We start from the raw sequence: 21,645 nt of genomic DNA, 5'->3' as shown, positions 1-21,645 counted from the left end.
GGAAGGGGGTGGGGGTACGAGGGGTTGCGGATGTTTGAACCAGCGGCGCATGCGCCTTGTAGAAAAAGTGCAGCCATTGTGACGGCGAGAAAAGAGTGCGTCTTGCTACATGATTCTTTTCGACTCATTTAAGTTTCTTCAAAGCTGTTGAGCTATGAGATGTGATTGTAAAAGAAATGCAGCATGTGCAACCCTTTTCTGAAGTGTTTTGTAACCGACAAGATATGCAATGCGTTGTCTCGCAGCTGGTAGTTGCGGAAGGAGTCAGACGACACCCGACACTAGCGCTAGCGATGAGGTGGAACGTAAACAACAATCCTGCTGATGCTGTCGTTCTCCAGGACCACGTATCTTCCTTCTCCTTTAACTTAGAAAATTTTTAAGCTTCTGCGTGGACTTTTCCGCCGGTAAGAGTTTCTCGGTACAACCCGTGTGTTTTTGTGTAACGTTGCCTGTTCGTTTGAACAGTAATTCCATGGTAGCCACGAAATCAGTGCCTACAAAACTATCCTTTGGGGGGTGGAGGGGCCAGAAATAGATGTTTAAGACAAACATGTATTTCTGTATATTTGTTAGCAACTGAACTGCTTGTTCCTGCGACCTATAAATATTCGATCTTTACTGAAAGACCGCATCTAAAAAAAACACTTGAAAACTTGTCCTATCTTAATCTTAAACTACTTTAGGAATTTGGATAGGGAATGGTTCTCTGTACGTTTCTTTCTGTTGTGTATCTGTGGGGAAGTCAAAATAATTTTTCTGCTTTTTTTCTTGTTTTTACAGGGGTTTCAGCCATGGGGTACGCACATCAATTGTGTATCTTGTCTCTTGTAATCATTTCATCATGTAATGCTATTCCAAAACCTGAGGAGAGTGCAATGCACTTGCAAAAGGTAAGAGTGTTATATATATTGTTAAAAGATTACATTGGTTTTTAATATATTTTTCTGTATGGCGTGGTTTTTTTTTTGCTGATCAAAAATTTTGAGATTGTAATTTATTTACAGTTAGGAGGTCTTGGTAGAAAAATTATGTTTATGTACCATCAGGGTTTTAGAAACCAGAACCATACGTCATCTTTTACATTTGTGAATTTTGTTACGGGACCTTGAGCTTCTTCTGAGGTTCTGGCCCTCATTATGTCATTGGACACAATGCAATTGCAAGGCTTGTGTCACTTGTAGTGGCAAGGCAGGATGGAGGGGGCGGTTGAGTGGGAGGAGTTTGTGTGTGTGTGTGGGGCTGTGACGCGCTGGTCAACTACCGGCCCTTGGAAGTTTTGTGGGAAACGTGTCAGTGAACATGACTGGCCTGGGGGGTGCTAGGCGGGCCTAGCTTAGCTGCTGCCTGGGATGCTCAAAATGTTTGATCCTTACACAAGAATTTGTCTTACCATTTTAGGATATGAGCAATAAGCCCCACTATCAGCATGGTGATGAACACAACACACAGTATGATCATGAGGCTTTTCTTGGTGCCGAAGAAGCTAAGACTTTTGATCAACTAACCCCAGAGGAGAGCCGTCGACGATTGGGGTGAGAAATTACAGCTGATATTTTTTCCTGGTTACACTGTGCCCTTACACCTTTATTTGCAATATTTGTTTACTTTGCTATCTTTTCTTTTGCAGTCTAATTGTTGACAAAATTGACAAAAATACTGATGGGTATGTTTCCCAAGAAGAACTCAAGGATTGGATCCAGTATACTCAGAAGCGTTACATCTCAGACGATGTTGACCGTCAGTGGAAAGCACACAACCCTGAAGCTAAAGACAAAATAACTTGGACCGAATACAAGAAAATTATGTATGGTTTTATGGAAGGTATGGATAAAAATAATCTCCTCAGTCAAAATTCAATAGTCTCTTTATATCAAGTAAATCTTGCAGCACGGTAACATTTGTTTTGCACAGATATGGACAAAACAGACTTAGATAAGGATGATGAAGGTTCCTCGTACCAGAATATGGTTCGGAGGGATCAGCGCCGCTGGGGTGTTGCTGATGTAGATGGTGATGGAGCCCTGACTCGGGGAGAATTTGCTGGCTTCCTTCATCCTGAGGAAACAGGACACATGAGAGACATTGTTGTTCTTGAAACTCTTGAAGACATTGACAAAGATAAAGATGGACGTGTTTCCCTGGAAGAATATATAGGTAAGACATTGGAGCTTGTAAATCCAAAGCTGTTTCTGGCTTTTGTATTTTATTCTTCTTATTTATTGGTTGTAGCCTCTAGTCGTATCACTGAATATGTATTTGTTTAGGTGATGTGTTCCGCAGTGGAGATGGTGATGCTGAACCTGATTGGGTGCGAAATGAAAGAGACCAATTTAAACAGTACAGAGACAAGGATGGTGATGGATACATGGATAAGGAAGAGGTAAAATTGTTGTTTTCTTTTTTCATGAAATGTTTAAACAAGAGTACAATTTGAAAAAAAAAAAATTATTTGCTTCCTGTTAGGTGAAAAACTGGATTATACCTCCTGACTTTGACCATGCTGAGGCTGAATCTCGCCATCTTATTTATGATTCTGACTCCGATGCTGATCAGAAACTTACCAAAGAAGAAATTTTGAACAATTACGACTTGTTTGTTGGCTCACAGGCCACAGATTTTGGGGAGGCTCTTACTCGACATGATGAATTCTAGTCAATCATTGTTATATCAGTCTTAGCGTCACTAACCCAAATGTCAAGTCTTAGGACTCCAGACACAAGACTAGAATCTCTATATTATGAACAGAGCACAAGTATTTTAACTCCAAAATAGGGACGATAAATTGTATTAATTTTCATGCCGTATGCCTTATATATTTCTAACAAATGTGAAGTAGCCGAGAACAAATCTTAGGCATTATCATTTCATTATGAAAAAGTGTGGTGATACATGTCCTGAAGTATTTTGATGTGATATCCAATGTGTTCCTGTGGTGCCAATGCTATTAGATTAATAATTATGTCATAGAAACCTTTCCTTGCTCTTCTACTTAAGATTTTATTTCTTTATAACTGTTTCTTGCCCTGTCAATGTTTTTGGGAACCAAACTTTTTCACATGAGCTATAATGAAGACATGCCAAATATGCATTTATATTAAACTTCCTGTTAATTTTCTATTTTATTTTTATAACATTGTTATACATATTTGCATTTTTATGTGTGCATTTAACAGTAAGTTTCTGCATGTCATGGTCTGTTATCTTCTCTAAAATTTGGTGTCAATCTAATAATTTGGTAGCCTTTAGAAAATGGTATAAAATGAATATTTTAAGTATTGTCAGCCATATTCCCCTCTAGAATCTCTACTTCTTTCTTACATTTTATCCACTTCATATAACAGTATTCTCTGATTTCTTATGTTTGTTTCGCCTTTCAGCCACTATTGTTCTCAATTATTGTTTTCAGGAATACTGTACCAAATTCATATGAATCTCAATCTCATTGTCGTCTTCCATTCCAGCTTAGTTCTTTATCTTCCATTTCAAGTTCTTAACGGTAACATTTAAGACTCATATTTTGATGTTTAGTTCGTACTCGCTCATAGAATTTTAGAACACCCCAAAATCTCATGATCTTCATGTTTACATAATTTTGCAGTGGTGAATAGCCTGAATGTTTCATAATTTTCTTAACATTTACCTGCCATGGCATGTCAACCACCAAGTAGTCCCAGTTTTGTCTGTAGATTTTTTAAAGTGTCAACAATGTGTCATGGACTTCTTTAAGTGTTTGTGCTTAATTAGGATTTTAGATTTTAGTTTTTTGCTTTGTAGTAGAAATAAACCTGAAGTTATCAATAGTCTTTGTGGTTCTACTTTGTAACAGCTGTAAAATTCCATCACATATTTATTTTATATCATCACTTATTATTACAAAAGCTAAAAAAAAGTACATAGAGTGAAACATCTTTTTAATCTGTAAGAGTGAAATGTAATGGCAAAATTTCTTTTATAGAGGTGACAAGGACCTCTGACATATCAGGTGGGGACAGGAATATTTCAGTTCCCGTCCCAAATTCTATAATGAATTGTCGACAGGATCCACAGGGAGCTGTAAATTGGTTCTCCAGCTTGTCTGCAACTACAACAACTTTCTGGAACTCCCTCTTTCCTTCACTCACTGCCTTCACAACAGCCGACCTCTCTGCACAGATGGAGCCGTGTGCACCGTTCTCCACATTGCACCCAGTGACCACCGTGTTGTCGGCACAAAGGATGGCGGAGCCAACCTTGAACTTGGAGTAGGGAGAGTATGATCTTTCACGGACCTCAACTCCTTTCCGGATGAGCTCTTGGACGTCCGGTTCTGCAAGAGAGACAAAACATGACTTGGTGTATTTTTATTTTTTTTTACTGAGCCCTTAGGAGGCATGGGGCTTTATCTTAAGAAACTCAGCTGATTAGCTCCCCCGATAGGCCCGTTTCGAACACCCGAAATCTGCAGGCATGAAAACTGCAACGTCGGGTCTGACAACTACCCCTCTTGTTATTGAAGGTGAAACAGCTGTGTCCGACGAGGGTGGAGGGCACTTTCGAACGCTTCCCGCCCGCAGCCGACGCGACCGCCTTAGAGGGAAGTACCCGGAGCAGTGGACTCCTCTGTCGCGGGCCCAGCCGTCGAGTGTCGGTCAGCTGTAAAACGCTGCCATCACGTTCCTCGCTCGGGTGGGGAGAGCAGTCGCCCGACATCTGTCACAAGCTGCGACTCGCAACGCCCACCGACCGACACATAGGCCGCGCCGCCGGCGAAGGTCCCCCTCCCCCCTCTCTCTACAACCTAACGACTCTCAATCATCTAGAGCAATTGGTGGGATGTTGTTGTTGTTGTTACCAACCTATGGCCGAGAAGGGCACAATCTTGCCCGCGCTGCGCTGGCGGGAGTCGGCCATGGCTGCTGCGAGGCGTCTGTCTACGCGGCGCGTCTGTCTGCGGAGCACTGACTGAGAGCTGAGAGCAATCTGAGAGCCTCGGCGGGGCGGGGCGGGGCGGGGCAGGCGCGGCGGGGTGACACTCACACTTACCGCCACCACCGTGCGTAGTGGACGCGCGAGGTCGCGCTCGGCCGCGGCACGAGACCGCCCCGCCCCGCCTCGCCCCACCCCACTTTCTTGAACCTCCGCGGCCACCCCCCACCCTCTGTACAGCCGTGATGCCGCCGCCGCCACCCGCCACCGTATGTCGCCTCCTCAGCTGATCCGCCTGGTGGACTGCCGACTGATGCAAAAGATCGCTTTTGTTTACGTCCCGTGCAGCTCCTTCCTTGTCGCTCTCATGGGGCATGGGGCAAAGCTACTTGACGCCTTGACGGTTACATATTCAGGCTGACTCTGCCGACGGAAGAGTGGACCTTACCCGAAACCAAGAAAGCGGCTCCGTTCAAAAAACGCGCGGTAGAGGATTAGAACAAAACAAAACAAAAACATAACTACAAATGTGTAGTTCAATATTTTTTCATCCATGAAATACCCACTCACAGACAATCCTCGCTTTCGATCATAAATTTAATTAATAATGATTTTTTGGTTTCAGATTGGTGGAGTTCAATCAGTAATTCTTTTTGAGCAGTGCTCTATCAAACAGCAGTCGTTGTCAGTGTGGTCAACCTGTATAAACACGAGCAAGCAGAAGCAGCGCGAGGACTAGCCGGCTCGTTTAACCCGTTCAACACACCAGTGACAGTCAAGTAAAGATGGAGAAAACTAATTTAAGCAAGGAAAATGGCAGACCCGGACCTTGATGAGACCCTACCGACTACTCAAGGTAGCACTCAGCCAGTTAGTCAAGATCCCGGTACCGATAACTCTCCTAAGGATGTACTAAGTCCGGTCAGTCAGACGTATTGGGGTAGATTGTGCCCACTCTCACGTCGGTTAAAACATCACGGTAGGTTATGTGCATGTCAACTGTCAACGTTTCTCTGTAATCATAACTTTTATTATCCATTAGATAACTCTGATAACATTTTCCTTGGAAAGTGTAATTTATTGTGTTTGTTTTCTTGTATAGATTTGGTGGAGAGCTCAATAACATTTGGGACAAAATCTTCTAATACTATTGTTATTCATGAAGGACTTGTAGATAAAGACTACTTCAAGTACCTGGACTCAGTACACTTTCGTATTGAAAGGGATTCGATTTTGATAAAAGGCAGTAATAACTTCAGGAGACCCAAAGTTGACATTCATGACTTGAGTCGTCATGGTCTTTTTATTAATGGTTACAAAGTGGGTAGTGGACCTAGATCAATATCTACACCTACCAAGTCTGGCTCTTCCTCCACAGAACTAAAAAACAATGATTTGATTTCACTGCCAACCAATAAAAATGGAATATATGATAAGAAATTTGATGGTATGTAAGATTAATCAAATTGTAATGACAGTTTTAAATTTGTTTTTGATACTTACTGGAATTTCTATTGGCAGCCTACATCTTTATAGATAGTTACGCTCCAATTCCTTCTCACTTTCCCAAGTCAGTTGTTGAACAATATCATGTATCACTCAAACTAGGTGCAGGTGCCTTTGGTGAAGTTCATCTCACATCCAATAAGGTTTGGGGCAACATTTTCATCTGCTGGTTTTTAAAAATTATTTATGTGTGTCTCCCTTATAATAATATTCCTTACAAGAATCTTTCTGAAAATTTTTAGGCCACTGGACAAACCTCCGCTATGAAAGCAATTGTACAGTCTTTCGCACCGGATTTTAATTCAGTGGATAAACAACGTTGCAGTAACAAATTATTGAATGAACTTGAGATTCTCAGAACTTTAGATCATGTAAGTTGTCATTTTCATTAATGTATCTCTGATTCTCTTGTATTATCGACTTGAATTCAAAAGTCTGCTTTCTTATTTCAGCCAAATGTTATAAAGCTAAACAACTCAATTCTCCACAAAAACGAATGTTTTGTGTTTCTTGAATACATGGAAGGAAGTGATTTAGCTGAAAGAATTTCCAAGTTAGGGAGACTTCCAGAACACATCACTAAAATTTTGTTTTATCAAATTTGCTTAGGAGTGCAGTACCTACATTCCAATAGAATAATTCATCGTGACATAAAGGTAAGAGTGGAATAATGTACATGCATCAATAAATATTTTTATGAATGAAATTGCCTGCTTAATTTTGATGCTTTGTTGCAGCCAGCTAATGTACTTTTGGCATCAAGAAGGAGCGAAACTTTGGCAAAGCTGACTGACTTTGGACTGTCAAAAGTTTTGAGATCCACAGAGAATATGCGAACACTTTGTGGAACGAGATTGTATGCCGCCCCCGAGTTGCTGTCATGCAAGAATGAAGGAAAATACACAGCTCAGGTGGATATATGGAGTTTGGGAGTTCTACTCTTTGTTTGGTGAGCATGCTCATTGCAATTGATTACTTCATAAAAGGCTTTTGTTTTTCGCTTTTAGTCATAACTGATTTGTTCTCTCTCATGAAGCCTTTCTGGAGATGATCCATTTGCCACAGAGCCCCACTTAATTGAAAAGCACATTATGATAGCCCTGTATGTTATGACTCCTGATGTGTGGAAGAATGTGTCAGTTGTTGCAAAGAACCTTGTGGATTCGATGTTAATAATTGATCCGCTAGAGAGAATCAGACTGACTGACCTTCTAAAGGATGAATGGTTTCAGGTAAATACCCAGCTATAAACTAAGTTGTCTCTGAAAAGTTCATAATCTACAAAAAATAAATAAGAGATAAAACTTACTCCTTTTTATCTCGTTTACAGGATGCTAACCTGCATGTGAAATTAAAGACATTGTATGAATTTTATGGCCATCCATTACCAGAATACAATCTGAAATCAACAATACACAACCCACACAAAAAAATCAAAACCCAATTGAATGAATTTTAATGTATTTTTTTTTACATTTCTTTTCAGTTTATTAAAGTGATTCTAATTTGTGATAAAACTATATATTTTCCACTCAAGTGCCTTTTATTTTTTTATCCCTTTGATTCTTTGTAGTTGTTGCTAAATAGTACCAGACAATCTATGAAACCATCTCCAAACTGTCCAAACTACAGGAACACTTCTCATTCCATGTTTGAACTTGCCGCCAGTTCCGTTTCCGTTCGGTGTAAACAAGTTTTCTTTCTCTTTTTATTACTCTTGCACGACGGGGCTGCGAATACAAGTTGTATTAGTAATAATATCATGGAGTCTAGCTTAACTCCATGATAATATATCGAAAATATAAAACTATTGCCCTCGCAGAGTGTCTGCTTTTTCCATTATCGGGAGTGTAATGTGGCAATTTTTTTGAAGTTTCAAGCAAGTTTGCTTTATTGGCGAAGGGGGTTCGCTGGAATGAATCTGCGAATCTGCCAACAGCTGTTCTGCAGGCCAGGCCGTCGTGACTGAAGTGCAGGATTGCAGGTTTTGAGACTGTTATGCTGTCACTCATCAAGATCAAGGGAAAACATCAATCCCCTTTCCTGCAATTAATAGTTTAAAACATGCCATTGATTTCTTTTTGATTCTCCCCGCGTTGAAGCGACCTATCAACCGCTATCATTTTATGTAAGTTATGTAGCTTGTCCAATATTTGCACAGTTTTTATTATAGGTTAAAGGAATCCCTAGAAACACTTTCTACTATTTTGGGTGCGAGCGGCCTTGACAAAGGCTTACACCACAAGAAATCTTCAGAAGTGGTTCGATAAATGTTTTTCAAACTTCGCGTTCTTACAATTACTAAATATCTACTTTGTCCGCTTACATCAGCGGACATCACAGGTTCTCCTTAGTTTGTAAACATGTCAAATCAGATAGTAGATACATAAAGGTCATCCACCTTCCTCCCTTTAAATCCCTTTTATTTCGTAGGACATCTTTCAACAGTTTTTTATGACAAATATGTATATTTACTGCTGTAGCTTTTAATCATGGAGGATGAAGAAATATATGTCCAAAATGGTAGTTCTTCAGATAACTCCTGCCATTACGGAAGAAACAAAACTGACATACAGTATGTCAATAATTGGGAAGGAATCCCTGAAAATATTCTTCTGAACGTTGTCACTTGGTTGGTAAGTGTAATTTGTAATTGGTGTAAAGTGTTTTACGGGGAGTAATCTTTTTGTGTTGGATCCACAAACCATGCACTAACTTTTCATACTCTTCGTGATTTGTAGATCCTTATTTTACTATTTTCTACACTAAGAAAAAGAGCTTGGAACTATGGAAGAATTGCTCTTGTGCAAAAAACTGAGGAAAAGTTAGTTGAAATCCATCCTTATGTATTAAATCCTTACAAAATCATTGAAAGAAGCCATTTTTTAAACATTGCATTTTGAATTATTCAGGTGGACTCAGCTGTTTTATGGTACTGTAGATGAAGGAATTGGAGCAGGTGAGCTTGGGGACTCAATGTCGTCTTTGGACTCAACCATTCAAATGGACCAAGGATTCTGCAGTTGGCTTCCAGCTCTCTTTAAAATCAAGTGAGTCTATCTTCACTTTGTTTGTTTAAATCTCTCTTCTTTGTCAAATGTTTTATTTTTAAATTCTTTTTAGGGATGCAAACATAGCACAAAAATGTGGTCCAGATGCAATTCAATATCTGCAGTTCCAGAAGCACATAATATTATATATTGCCATTCTCACACTGATATCAGTATGTGTGGTGTTACCAATTAATTTTCAAGGTGACATGCAGGGAGATGAAACAACTTTTGGTCATACCACACTCAGTAATTTAAGACCCGAGTAAGTTTATGAATGGGAATATATACTTACATTTTTATGAGGGTTACAGGAAGTATTTGGTGCAAGTGGCGTATTCCCTCCCCTTTCTCCAATCTCTTTACACATGCCCACTAGTATTTAGTAATTCAACTGCTGCGTCATTAATTGTACCATTATTTTCTTTAATTTTTAGCTCACCATTGCTTTGGACCCATGTTACCCTTGCCATTCTTTTCTTGCCTCTGGGGATAATTATCATGCGCCGATTTTCCGTCAATATAAAGGTTACAGAGAGAGAAGGCCAAAGAAGGTCCCGAACTCTCATGATCACCAACATTCCCCGTAAAAACTGTGACAAGGACGATTTATTGCGCCATTTTAGGTATGTTTCCAGCCGTTTTTTGCAAACCTGTCCAAGTACCCACAATTTCACACACTCTTTTTTATGTCTTTCAGAGAAGCCTATCCGGAGGTTCATATTCATGACCTTCAGTTGGCATTTGATGTAGGTAAAGTTAGTTCACTGGAAAGAGAAAGGTAAGAACTTACTTTGTTCTATCTTACAAATACAATCTTTTAAAAATGAAATTTTGAGCTTAAGTACAGTAAATTGTTTTCCTCTTATCCTCTACTCATTCATCTTACTTTATTTATTTTCCTGCTGTTAATGTTTTAGGTCAGATGCTTTTGAAGCTAAAACCTACTGTGAAAATTATCTTAAATCCACGGGGCTTCGTCTGGATATGCGACCGCACCTTTGTGGAAACTTGTGTTCGTGCTGCAATCTGTTTGGTTACCCTACAGTGAGTATTTTTATTGTTTTTCCTACTCATTAGTAATTTCTGCATAAGAGCAATAGTCTGTTTAAAAAAAATTGTTTTGATGGGTGCACCAAATCAACCAATTGAGAGAAACTTTTGTCTTAGGTTGATGCTTTGGAGCACTATGTTGAAGAAGAGCGTAGGTTATGTGAAAAAGTTGAATCTGAACGCATATCAGCATTGAAGAAACCACTTGGTATTGCCTTCGTAACGTTTATGTCAGTAGAAGCTGCAAAAATGGTTTACCGCCATCACCGCACAACATTTGGTTGTGGTCATGATCCCCCACCAAGTACCTTGAGTGCTACTTTGAAACCTAAGAGATGGAATGTTTCCTTTGCCCCTTCACCAGCTGACATTTATTGGTTGGTAATCATGTCTTAAAGGATTTTTGTGTATGCTTGGAATAAGGGTGAAAAATGTATTCTAATCTGCTTTTTTTGTTGTACAATTTATCTACAGGGAAAACCTCTCTATGCCATCAAAATACTGGTATCTCAAGGCAGTGATCATCAACACTATCCTATTTATTGTGCTGTTTTTCTTGACAACACCTGCAATTATTGTCACACTTCTTGACACTTTGAATATGGATGATAAAATTAGAAAAATGGTAAATTTATCAAATTGTATCCTGAGCACTAGTGTTCTTTCGCAATTTTGAAGTCCAGCAACAGCTATCATTCAACAATTTTCTTTTTCAGAGTCCGCTCTTGTCAGAGTTTTTGCCAGCTCTGATGATGGTGTCAGTGGCTGCGATGTTACCAGTACTTGTTGCTTTCTCTGATCAATGGCTGACTCATTGGACAAAATCAGAGCGGAATCATTCTATTATGGTAAAAACATTTGCATTTCTTCTATTTATGGTCCTAATTCTTCCCTCTTTGGGACTTACAAGGTATTTCTACATACTCCTATGAAATTTTAAATGATTTAAACCAATGAAAATTTCAAATTTTGAACAGTTGGTCTTATTTCCTGTGATTTTCTAACATTTAGTGCCGAAACATTTGTGCAATGGGCAATTCATGCAAAAAATGAGTCATACCGTTGGGAATGTCTATTTTTGCCTGATAAAGGTGCTTTCTTTGTTAACTATGTAACAACTGCAGCCTTTATTGGCACTTCTCTTGAACTGATAAGGTTCCCAGAGCTCTTTATGTATGTTTTTCGTCTATGTCTTGTAAGGTAAGTGGCACTCTGAAGTTAATCACTCTCAGTATTCTAGGGACTTGCCAAATCAAGCTTACATCAATATTATTTCTTCCAGATCCAAAGCAGAATTGCCTAGTGTGAGGAAAGCAATTTTATGGGAATTTCCATTTGGAGTGCAATATGCATGGATGCTCCTCATATTTGCCATGACAATGGTCTATAGCTTGTCATGTCCTTTAATAACGCCATTTGGTAAGTAAGCTTTGATGCATTTCTCCCACAGTTCTTCAGAGTCTTGTTTTATTTTCCATGAAACATTAATTTGACTCTCTTGGTTCTTACAGGATTAGTGTACATGATTCTGAAACATCTGGTTGACAAGCACAATTTGTATTATGTGTATGGGCCCTCAAATATTAGCCAGAGAATCCACGCTACAGCTATCAACATAGTGATTGTTTCAATAGTGATGCTTCAAGCAAGCTTCTTAGCACTTGCTGTTCTCAGAAAAGGACTCAATGACATCTCTATCTATTCGCTTACTGGATTTGTGATAACCATTATGTTCTTTATTGCTCATTGGCTGTTTCATTGCTGTCGAGGGTTTAGCCCAATTGCCTATCAGGTACTGTAATCGTCTGATTCTTTTTAGTATTGGCTCTTATATATATGAACTTTATATTACTCTCGTATTGTTTCACAGCCAAACTGTACATCTCAGTCATCAACTCCAAGTCGGGAGCCTGCTACTAATCATCACTTTGTTCCTCATGTCCTCGAGCCCGAAGCATCTCCGTCTTCGTCCCGCACAGCTCGCTCTTTGAGAAGCACATTGAGTGGTGCAGTGCAGCCAGAGCTGGTGACGGTACACAACGTGGCTGAGGATTTGAGCCGCATACAGCAGCAAGCATACGCTGAAGATTTGGGAGAGGAAGGTGTTCACGTGCATGTGCCTGGCAATAGCACTGACTCCCAGGCCAAGAGGGTGGTAATTGATGTAGACGGAACGAGTACAGATGTCTAGGTATATAATCTTTTAGATGCATTGAAATTTAACAAGACTTATCCTTGGATGGCTGTGCCCTTTAAAAAAAAAAAAATGTTAAGAAGTAATGTATTTTTGCAAAGATCAAAGTTGCCTATTCCATTTAAAGATGTTGCGTGTAGCTTTGATCAGAGCATAGACTGTGATTTCTTTCAGTCAAAAAGCCTATTTTACTGAGAATCATTAAGGTCTTTATATGACTGAACAGTGTCATGATTTGTGTTAATGTACTATTTTTACAATTAATTTCTGTTAATATCAATTGATATGTCACTTTTCTTTTCTATTTAGCTGTGAATTGACACTTCAAAGAGATGTTGCTCACTTCTGCCTGCTTCTGGAATAGTTTGAAACTAAATTTGGTATCTGTTTAACATCAGTATACGTTTTTCATGTTATCATTGTATTATTGTATTGGCAGGTTTGAAAAAAGAAATAGGTAGCCTCTTGATTTGCTACTTCAATATGTAAAATAAACACTTTCACTTTCGGGTTTCTACATACGAAACTTCTCTCTTCTTTAATACCAAGTAGATTGGTGAAATCATGATTTATCTGGGCATAGCTGTAAGAATGTTGAATTTTTCAGGTTACACAGTTGGTTTACAAAGAAAACTGCATCTTATCATAAGTTTTTAATCTAATGGTAATTTTAACTTAAGTTATACCTTTTTGTATCTGCTTTGCTTTTCTTTTTTTACTTTCAGGAAAAGAAACTGTTAAGCCTGATTAAAAGGTTCCCTCCTAAACTTGTTAGCAGCTCAATTAAGTCTTGTTTCTGAAGGGTTTTTAGAATTATTTGACAGCACTTTCAAAGTTGTTTGTAGATATTGTTTTCCCTTTTATAACGAAGCCAAGGATAAGTCGTTAGTCTGTTCTCTGGAACTGTTATTCCAAAAACAGACGTGTGATAACTTGAGATTGTTTGTTTTTGTAGATATATATTGGGGAATAGTTTATAGCATGTTCACTGCATCTGTTTCCAAAATATAATTGTGATACAAAGTATTTTGTTATTGGCCTTCCAATATTCTTATCATGTTACCCTGTTATAATTTATAACTTGCTTAACTTCACATATGGGGATAGGTGTAATTGTTTAATCTTACATGTAGGGTTTGCTTACTGTGTTTTACAAATTAGCAAGCTTTGTTTTTATGAACTTCTTCCTTCTAATTCTGCCTCTAGTGATTGTGAACCGTCTAGTTGATGGTCTTCTGCTGCACGTCTTGCTTTAACTTCATGCGAGTACTTTTAGCTTACCAAAGATAACAAGCAAGCTTGAATTTTTACCATTTGACTAAAATATTTTTCTGTTATGTATTATTACAAATCCCCAGAGCTTCTAGGAGATTTCCTCGCTACATAATTGTTCTTTTGAAGCAGTATTTTTTTAAAGAACAGGACAATTTAATTTATACTATTTACTTGCTTTACCTGGAACTTTCAAACACCTTTTAAGTGTTAGTTAGTGTTCTAGAGATGCTGTATACTTTTTGTCTCACCAAAATCATTTTTGTTTGTCCTGCCAGGGTAGTTTTCACTTTGAATTAAGTTTTCCTGGTACCTTTGTGATATACTTTCTATGGGAGAATGAAGTAGAATAAGAGAATTTATATTATACTAAAGACAGTGCATTTTATAGATTCGGAAGTATCTTTTGATATTTTAGTATAAAATCTATTATTTGTGTAGGAATTTTTTTCAGATTGCATTTATTCCTTAAATGAAAGATTGGCTAAAGAAGCAGAATAGAAACAATTGGTCTTGTTGTGTAATGTGTACACTATCAGAAAGAATAAATGTTTTGGCTAATAAAACAGAATACATGGTCTCAGTCTGATTATGATTTTGGCTACTACAAGGGGATAGCTGTAATACTATATAACATCGCAAGGATTGTTGCCCTACTTTAACATGCAATGTTTGTATCATATTGTTTTACTTATTTTATCCGACTTCCAATGTTCATGTTCTTTGCCAATCTGGAAATTGTCAGGGCCAGTCACTTGAGTGCTTTAATTAAGGTAATAAATCTTTGAAATTATTATTTTGTTATCATTGATTTTGGTTTGAACATTGTCCTTACGTATTTAAAAAAAAAAAAGAGTTGTTAAGTTGGTCAACGTAATTAACTTCAAGCCTAACGCTAGTTCTGCCCTGCGCGTTGAGGCATAAGAGATGCTGCATGTTTAATGCTCCGTATAAACTAAAGAAAACATTCACGCTTTTCTCTACTCGTTCCCTCTTATATGATGGTCCAGCATGCCAGGTCGCAACTGCGAACGCACGCCCCACAGGAGCGCAGTCTAGTCTGCCTGTATGCGCTCCTTGACTTGATATCGGAAGGGCAACTCGTAGCCAGGCTCAGGCCCTGAAGGGCAGGCCCAAAGACGCCGGCCGGTCCGTCTGCGCGGACCAGAGAGAGAGAGAGAGAGATTTTGATAAGGTGCCAATTCGAAAATACTTTGTCTCGCTGCTCTTCGCGGCGCGGGCAGAGCAAGGTTGGGCCAGCGACAGAGTGGCCGGTTCAAAGGGAATCCTCCGATGACAATGAAGTGCCAGACAGGCTGACTAAAGTTTCCCAAAGATACCATTTAAGAGGGAGAGAGGGGGTAGGGGACACACGAGGATCGCTCCCGGGCGTGCTATCAGCGCCTTGAAGTTTCTGACGGTGCCGTCGCCTCGCCTTGTTGTCATCCCGAGAGCAGGTGGCACCCGCAGCGGCGCGGCCACCGGCACTTGCTGCCAGAGCCGCCGACCGGACCGGACGGCACACCAGGACGGCGAGGACCGCGGCCGACATGAGGACCCACGGCCGCCTCGTGCTCGCCGCCTGCATCCTGGTGGTCTGTGAGTATAGAACACCCGGCACGGCCCGGACGGTGCACCGCCTGCGGCGCGCTGACGGCGTCCTCTCTAGCGCCGGCCTGTCCTGTCTGCAGCAGGTGTCTCGGCCTCGCACGTGGTGCCGAGCGTCACCACCGCCTACGTCAAGGGCCGCCTGCAGCTGTGGCTCGCGGCCGACCCCCCGCCCGCGCCCGCGGACAAGCCTGACCAGCCGGTGAGCCTGAGCTCCTGCGCCGTGCGCCCGCCCGGCGAGCTCACCTTTACCGTCCTGCCGGAGCGGCCGGGCCCCGACAACGACGCCGTGCTCAAACTACTCGGCGACTACGGCAAAGGGCTGTGCGGGGTGCAGGTGCAGCCCGTGAGCAAGGCGCACGCCGGCACCTGGAGCCTCAGGGCCGAGTTCAAGGCGGCCAACGCGTCTGCGGCGAGCGCGGATGCCGTGGTGACGGTGTCGGGTGAGCGAGTGTCTGTCGTTGTGGGGTTGGTCCGCCAAGTGTTACAGCGCCCGAAAGTCTTACCGTGTCCTCTCGCTTTCGCGCAGAGTACTCTGACGGGGTGCTTCCAGAGAAGCCGTCCGTGACCGAGGGTGGCTCCGGCTTCACGCTCCGTCTGGTGACGATCGGGAAGGACCTCAAGTTCACCACCTGCGGAGTCATCCCACCCTGGAGCTCGGGAGCCGTCGTGCCGCTGGAGCCGGGCGCGGCGGCCGCGGCCGGGCCGGACGCGGACAGGCTGCGGTACTTCCCCGGGAACGGTGCCGCCGGCTCGCTCGACAAGGGGTGGTGCGCCGTCGAGGTGGTGGGCGTCCGGGGGAAGGACGGTGGCCGCTGGATCCTGGAGGCCACGGTCAAGGACACCGGCGTGGTGCGGCGCGGCTACACCGCCGTGACCGTCTACAGTGAGTACACTCACACTGCTTTATTAAGTCAGGGATTTTCAAGTCGAAAATGTTTCCGAAAAAAGGGAACCTTTTTTTCGGAAATTATTGTAATATTTCCAGAAAACTGGTAAAAACTGAAACTTTTCAGGAAAAAATTAAGAGATTTAATAATAGAGGTCTCCCTAAAATACTTTTCCTGAAAATTAAAGTACACCCACCTCGCCCTGCGTTGTGGAATACCCCGCCGGAGTGAAAAGTGCTGTCACTCTTTACCCGTCCATGCCGCAGCTCCGCGCATGGCCATCTCGCCGTCCTCCGAGATGAACGCGGAGCAGAAGGAGACGGCCGTCATGCGGCTCGTGTTCGCCGAGACCCGGGCTTCCGGCGACGTGCAGTGGACGGGGTGCCAGGCGGTGACGCCGGACGGCGCCGTGGTGCAGCTCTCGGGGCAGGGGCCGAGGACGGCGTCGAGCACGGACGAGACGGTGCGCCCGTCCGGGCCCGCGGGGGTCGAGTGCGGCGCGCGCATCGGGCCGCTGGAGGCCAGGCACGCGGGCAAGTGGACGCTGGTCGGCGAGGCGGGCGGCGAGGAGCGCAGCGCGTCCGCGAGGCTCGCCGTACAGGGTGAGTACGCCGCCGCCGGCCACCTGGTGGGGGCTGGGGGAGCTGGGTCACCGTCGTGACGAAGCACCTTCCTTCCGACAGAGGCGTACCGGCCATCCGCGTCCAACGAGGTGTCCGTCATGCTGGGCGCCCGCAATCAACCGCTGGACTGCGGCCCGGAGAAGGCCCTGTTCTGCGAGCTCCGTGACCCGGCGGGCGCGGTGGCCACCAGCTCCGCGGGGCCGTGCCGGCACACGCTGGAGCGGGTACGCACCGTGCACAACGGCTCCTGGACGTGCTCGATGCTGTTGCCGGGCTACTCCGACGCGGTCAACGACACAGTCGTCCTGGTGCTGGCAGGTGAGCGTCGTCGCCGCGAACTGTCTGCCCCGCCGCCTCCCCTCCCTCACGACACCCCCCTGCTGCAGATCCCGTGCGCGTGGTGACGGGCGTGGTGGTGCCAGCGGCCAGGACGGGCCGCACCGTGGACGCGGAGCCGCCGCTGGTGCTGCAGTGCCGACTGGCGGGCACCCGAGCCTGCCCCAACGCGCTGGTGTACTGCCGCATGGACTCGCCGAGCGGCGAGCGCCACCTGCTCAAGGACGGCGTCGTGGGCTCTGGTCGCTACTCGTACGCCGGCGAGGGCTTCCACCGCTGCGACTGCTCCATGGCCATCAGCCGGCCTCTCGCGCCGGGGGACATCGGCGTGTGGCGGTGCGTGATGGGCTTCCAGTCCAGCCGCCGCGCCGGCTACGTCGAGCTCCCCGGGGCGGACAGGAGCGCGCGCGACACCTCCGCGGCCGGCGCCGGCCTCGTCGCCTTCCGCTCGCCCGTGGACGGCGTGGTGACACCCGGGGCCGCGGCGACGGTGGGCTGCCGCGCGCCGGGCGCCCTGGCGTACTGCTGGCTCCGGACGCCGCGGGGCGAGCGGCTGTCGGTCGTGGACGCGTCCTCCGCCGACGGCCAGCCGCGCTACGCCGGGATGGGCTTCGAGTTCGGCGAGTGCGGCGTGTCCATCCCCGAGGCCTCTGTGGCCAACCACTCGGGCACCTGGCGCTGCGGCGTGGGACTGGTCGGCCGGGGAGGGCCGTCGATCGACCTCGAGGTCCCCGTCGAACTGACGGTGTCGGGTGAGTCCATCTATGCTTTCCCCTGTTTTAATTCACTTAAATAAGGGATTCGCCCTCTCACAGATTTCATGCGTCGACAATCGAGTCTAGTCGCAACTTTGCTTCCACAGCGTCGCTGGTGGTGCCGCTGGAGGTCCGCGTCGTCGGCGCGACCGGCCACGCCGCCACCCTGGGCTGCCGGACCCTGCTGGGGGACGCGCTCGACTACTGCCGCTTCCAGCGGCCGGACGGCCTTAGCGTCCATCTGGCGGACGCGGGCCTGACACCAGGTGGGACCTTACCCATTATTACCAAAGATTGCCAATGATTACCAATGATTACCAAAGAATACAAATGAGTAACAAAGACTACCAACGAATACTACTTGGTATGATTCCCCTGCATTGTTTTTGATAAATCTAAATGGCCATTTATCGTCCCGAGACGGATGCATTTTTGTTCACATTGTAGATAGTTCTTAATTCTTTATCTGGCAAGTTAAACATCTGCATTCTATGATTAGACAGATTATATTTTTGTCCATCGGAGGGATACAAAATTTGGCCGTATTAAAAACATGCGCGTTTGCCTTTTTCGCCTTTTAGGCAGATGTGCACAAAAATGCACGTCTCAATCAACAAATTTGTCCTTTGAAAGGACCCTCACGAGTGCGTGGATTGCCAGGGATAACCAGTGATTACCAAGTCGATGTGGGTGTAACTGTGAATGCGCATCAGTGTTGCGGGATTGCATACCCGCCAGGGCTGCAGGGGCCATGGCGCCTTACGGGCGAATTGGGTAGGCAAACCCGCAACACTGCTGCGTATTCACAGTTACACCCGGTACACCTGATTACCATCGTTGTGCAGTTACTCCTTTCTTATCATGTTAAAGTAGTAAACGGAGCCGCCTTCATTTTAAAGTGTCACTTGTGCACTTGTGCACTCGGTGCACCGAGCAGGCGATTCGAGTAAACGCTATGGGTCTCAGTAATAACTTGCTCTGTGTCCCGAGCGCACCGCACACAGTGAGTGCCACGGTGAGAGCTGCTACGGTACAGTGTATGGTGGGTAGGGGCCCGCACAGCTGTCACGCTCGGTGCGACCAACCCTGCTGGAAGCAGTAAAACGGAAACAGCGGTTGAAAGCGGTCCACGCCGGGATGAGAAATGTGTGCCGCGGCCGAGTGTATCAGAGCGGACGCAACAGTGTTGCGGGGTACTGCCTACTCCCTCCACCCGTCCGCTCTCATACACCCGGCACTGGCACCGCGTGCTTAGATATGTTCCTTGCGTTCTTTGCGTAATTTCCCTCCGTTTTTGTTGTTGTCTGTCTAGACGGCGACGGCAGCCTCCGCTACCGCTACCTCGGGGCTGACGGCGAAGGGGGTGGGCTGGCCGAGGGGTACTGTCGCCTCGCCATCGCCGCCCTGGCCGAAGAGGACTACGGCGACTGGGTCTGCGCCGTGCGCGTGGCCGGCGAGGTCCGGGGCCGCGAGCAGACGGCCTCCGTGGTGCTCGAGCCGAGTGGAGGTGGGCGCGAACTTCCCTTTGGAAGAACACGAAAACGCATAACATCACTTTGATGTCACTCTGACATTTCCTTGTTCCCCCCCTTGAGTAGGTTTCCAATACGGGCTGGATGGTGCACTTGTTGGCAGGTGTCGCTGACGCGGGGGTGGTCGGCGGCGCCGTGGCCGCGGCGGTGCTGCTATTGGCCGCGGCCTCCTTCGTCGGCTACCGTCGCTTCCGGCCGCGTTTGTCACGTCGCTCGCCGTCCATCTCCTCGTCGCAGACGAGCGACGCCCCGATGGCGCCGAACCTGGCGGCGGCCTCGCTCACCACGCCGCGGGGCTTGAGCCAGCCGGCGGTGCGGAGGACGACGACGCGGTCCTCCGCGAGGGTCGCGGCCACCATGATGCCCTCCACGAGGCTTCCCGCCAGGATGCGAGGGGCCAGCGGTGCCAGGGCCTTGGACGAGGCCATCGGCCTCGAGCCGCTGCCGAGGACACTCCCGGCGGCGCCCGAGGACTCGTCGAGCTCCGATGTCGACGTCGACGTCTTCCCGGCCGCGAGCAGGAAGACGCAGTAGACCGGCGGGCTATCGATACAATGGACGAAATACAGCGCATTTTTTCTTATTTTGTTTCTATTTGTTTTATTTACACTCACACAGAAATTTGCATTTGAAATAAAATGGGTGTTCCAGTCATTTTGCTTCAAATCACATTTTTTCCGGCAGCTCACCTTCGATCCCATTCCTTAAAATATAGTGACAAATACACACAAATTGAAAAAATAAATAAATAATAATTTGAACCGTTCACAGAACACCTCACGAGTTAAAATCGTGCTCGAAATTAAACTGGCAATCTTACACAATAAGCAACTGGTATTGCAAAACAACCCCTCACTTCAAATAATGAAACGAAGTGCAACAAGTGTCAAACATGTACGAAGTTTGTTTTATTAACAGGACGCGAGATGACTTGATCCAGGAGACACTACTTTACCTAGATCTAATTAAGGAAGGTCAGTGGGGTCATGTTGATTTCAAAATGACATCAACGTTGCTAACTAAGAGGAGGATACTCAGAATGAGAGGACCAAACGGATATCATCTTTGACTTCAGCATTCTCATTTTGAATACGATAACACTTACGGCAAAATAGGGAAAACACTAAAAATAACGGACAGTAACAGGGACAGACAAGACCAGAGTGAGAACATTAAACATTTTCCACGCGGCGGGGTCCACCCACACCCAGATGAACCCAGCTTTTTAAAAGACGGCAGAAATGGACCCCTCGTACGGAAAGTGTCAAGGGAAACGCACACTTATAGGTAAGGGCACAATACAGCCCACATATATAGCTACACAGTCTATCGCTAGCTAGCCTGAAGATCTAAACGTAATAAATATTTGAACGCGCTCTACACGCGTGAGTCTTTCGTCTCTTTCACTGACGCCCGAGGGCTACAGAAGGGAGCGCGTACTCCCCCGGCGTGCCCGCGGCGGGGGAGGTAGGCAACCGCTCGGGCGCCCGCGCCCCGACGGTGGCGGCGTCCACTCGCCCTGCGGCGCTCGACCCGGGGGCACCCTCTAGATGGCCGTGATGGCGGTGAGCGTGTCCTGGCGGGTGAGGCCCACGCTCACCTCCTTGACGGGGTGGTGCCGGTGGCTGTTGTGGTGGTGGTTGTGGTGGTGGTCGGCCTTCTCGTCCACGCTGCCGTCCTTGACGAGGTCGCTGCCGCCGTGCTCCGAGGCCGCCGGCTGGGTGTGCGTGTTGACGGAGTGGAAGTGGACGCGGGTGCGGGTGCTGCCGCGCCGCACCGTGGGCACGTTGAAGAGGTAGCGGTTGAAGTACTTGCGGAACTGGCCCCCCGAGGCGAAGGAAATACAGGTACAAATTGTCGCGCACGACCCGGCTGCACTGTCTGTGCTGTGGGGATAGGGAAAGAGTGGTAAGAATCG

The 21,645-nt window shown here is 45.5% G+C and overlaps 5 protein-coding genes across 7 annotated transcripts; 4 read left to right on the top strand and 1 right to left on the bottom strand.

Moving 5' to 3' along the window:
- The first annotated feature begins 247 nt into the window (after nt 1-247).
- LOC113211358 (calumenin) lies at nt 248-3,803 on the top strand. Its single transcript, XM_026429713.2, has 7 exons — nt 248-407; nt 784-893; nt 1,402-1,535; nt 1,631-1,824; nt 1,915-2,157; nt 2,268-2,383; nt 2,467-3,803. The coding sequence occupies exons 2-7, from the start codon at nt 795-797 to the stop codon at nt 2,653-2,655; spliced, it is 975 nt and encodes a 324-aa protein (XP_026285498.1). The 5' UTR covers nt 248-407; nt 784-794; the 3' UTR covers nt 2,656-3,803.
- Nucleotides 3,804-3,832: 29 nt separating this feature from the next.
- Nucleotides 3,833-5,007, bottom strand: LOC113211359 (cytidine deaminase-like). Of its 2 annotated transcripts, none has more exons than XM_026429715.2 (2): nt 4,839-5,007; nt 3,833-4,309 (listed from the first exon to the last, which is right to left on the bottom strand). In XM_026429715.2, exons 1-2 carry the CDS (start codon nt 4,891-4,893, stop codon nt 3,915-3,917), a joined length of 450 nt encoding a protein of 149 aa, XP_026285500.1. In that variant the 5' UTR covers nt 4,894-5,007; the 3' UTR covers nt 3,833-3,914. The 2 variants fall into 2 exon arrangements, with proteins under 2 accessions (XP_026285500.1, XP_026285499.1); XM_026429714.1 differs by lacking the exon at nt 4,839-5,007 and adding an exon at nt 4,482-4,707.
- Nucleotides 5,008-5,209: 202 nt separating this feature from the next.
- LOC113211357 (ovarian-specific serine/threonine-protein kinase Lok-like) lies at nt 5,210-7,950 on the top strand. The gene is made up of 9 exons (XM_026429711.2): nt 5,210-5,394; nt 5,534-5,887; nt 6,011-6,355; nt 6,430-6,557; nt 6,657-6,785; nt 6,867-7,070; nt 7,152-7,363; nt 7,451-7,646; nt 7,745-7,950. Exons 2-9 carry the CDS (start codon nt 5,722-5,724, stop codon nt 7,871-7,873), a joined length of 1,509 nt encoding a protein of 502 aa, XP_026285496.1. The 5' UTR covers nt 5,210-5,394; nt 5,534-5,721; the 3' UTR covers nt 7,874-7,950.
- Nucleotides 7,951-8,152: 202 nt separating this feature from the next.
- On the top strand, nt 8,153-14,779 carry LOC113211355 (CSC1-like protein 1). The gene is made up of 15 exons (XM_026429708.2): nt 8,153-8,542; nt 8,898-9,050; nt 9,156-9,238; nt 9,327-9,464; nt 9,538-9,729; nt 9,902-10,090; nt 10,165-10,245; nt 10,385-10,511; nt 10,635-10,894; nt 10,992-11,142; nt 11,234-11,427; nt 11,529-11,717; nt 11,800-11,936; nt 12,029-12,309; nt 12,388-14,779. Exons 2-15 carry the CDS (start codon nt 8,907-8,909, stop codon nt 12,706-12,708), a joined length of 2,487 nt encoding a protein of 828 aa, XP_026285493.1. The 5' UTR covers nt 8,153-8,542; nt 8,898-8,906; the 3' UTR covers nt 12,709-14,779.
- Nucleotides 14,780-15,283: 504 nt separating this feature from the next.
- On the top strand, nt 15,284-20,381 carry LOC113211354 (uncharacterized). Of its 2 annotated transcripts, none has more exons than XM_052272269.1 (9): nt 15,284-15,582; nt 15,678-16,034; nt 16,121-16,477; nt 16,748-17,083; nt 17,165-17,422; nt 17,491-18,192; nt 18,303-18,461; nt 19,508-19,702; nt 19,831-20,381. In XM_052272269.1, the coding sequence occupies exons 1-9, from the start codon at nt 15,534-15,536 to the stop codon at nt 20,259-20,261; spliced, it is 2,844 nt and encodes a 947-aa protein (XP_052128229.1). In that variant the 5' UTR covers nt 15,284-15,533; the 3' UTR covers nt 20,262-20,381. The 2 variants fall into 2 exon arrangements, with proteins under 2 accessions (XP_052128229.1, XP_026285491.1); XM_026429706.2 differs by having other exon boundaries at nt 15,290-15,582; nt 15,675-16,034.
- Nucleotides 20,382-21,645: the final 1,264 nt, after the last annotated feature.

The sequence above is a fragment of the Frankliniella occidentalis genome, unplaced genomic scaffold (assembly GCF_000697945.3).
Source record: "Frankliniella occidentalis isolate FOCC.00 unplaced genomic scaffold, Focc_3.1 Scaffold196, whole genome shotgun sequence".
Lineage (NCBI taxonomy): Eukaryota > Metazoa > Arthropoda > Insecta > Thysanoptera > Thripidae > Frankliniella > Frankliniella occidentalis.
The sequence above is the reverse complement of the archived record's forward strand: the minus strand, read 5'-3'. Positions and strand labels throughout refer to the sequence as shown.

Coding starts and splice junctions, on each gene's coding strand:
- LOC113211358 (XM_026429713.2), top strand. CDS start 795: ATGGGGTACGCACATCAATTGTGTATCTTGTCTCTTGTAATCATTTCA. Junction 1,536..1,630: donor GAGAGCCGTCGACGATTGGG/GTGAGAAATTAC, acceptor TTTCTTTTGCAG/TCTAATTGTTGACAAAATTG. Junction 2,158..2,267: donor TTCCCTGGAAGAATATATAG/GTAAGACATTGG, acceptor GTATTTGTTTAG/GTGATGTGTTCCGCAGTGGA.
- LOC113211355 (XM_026429708.2), top strand. CDS start 8,907: ATGGAGGATGAAGAAATATATGTCCAAAATGGTAGTTCTTCAGATAAC. Junction 10,091..10,164: donor GATTTATTGCGCCATTTTAG/GTATGTTTCCAG, acceptor TATGTCTTTCAG/AGAAGCCTATCCGGAGGTTC. Junction 10,246..10,384: donor AGTTCACTGGAAAGAGAAAG/GTAAGAACTTAC, acceptor TTAATGTTTTAG/GTCAGATGCTTTTGAAGCTA.
- LOC113211354 (XM_026429706.2), top strand. CDS start 15,534: ATGAGGACCCACGGCCGCCTCGTGCTCGCCGCCTGCATCCTGGTGGTC. Junction 17,084..17,164: donor CGCGAGGCTCGCCGTACAGG/GTGAGTACGCCG, acceptor TCCTTCCGACAG/AGGCGTACCGGCCATCCGCG. Junction 18,462..19,507: donor GGACGCGGGCCTGACACCAG/GTGGGACCTTAC, acceptor TTGTCTGTCTAG/ACGGCGACGGCAGCCTCCGC.
- LOC113211359 (XM_026429714.1), bottom strand. CDS start 4,692: ATGTCGGGCGACTGCTCTCCCCACCCGAGCGAGGAACGTGATGGCAGC. Junction 4,310..4,481: donor CACCTTCAATAACAAGAGGG/GTAGTTGTCAGA, acceptor TCTCTCTTGCAG/AACCGGACGTCCAAGAGCTC.
- LOC113211357 (XM_026429711.2), top strand. CDS start 5,722: ATGGCAGACCCGGACCTTGATGAGACCCTACCGACTACTCAAGGTAGC. Junction 7,364..7,450: donor GGAGTTCTACTCTTTGTTTG/GTGAGCATGCTC, acceptor TCTCTCATGAAG/CCTTTCTGGAGATGATCCAT. Junction 7,647..7,744: donor TAAAGGATGAATGGTTTCAG/GTAAATACCCAG, acceptor TCTCGTTTACAG/GATGCTAACCTGCATGTGAA.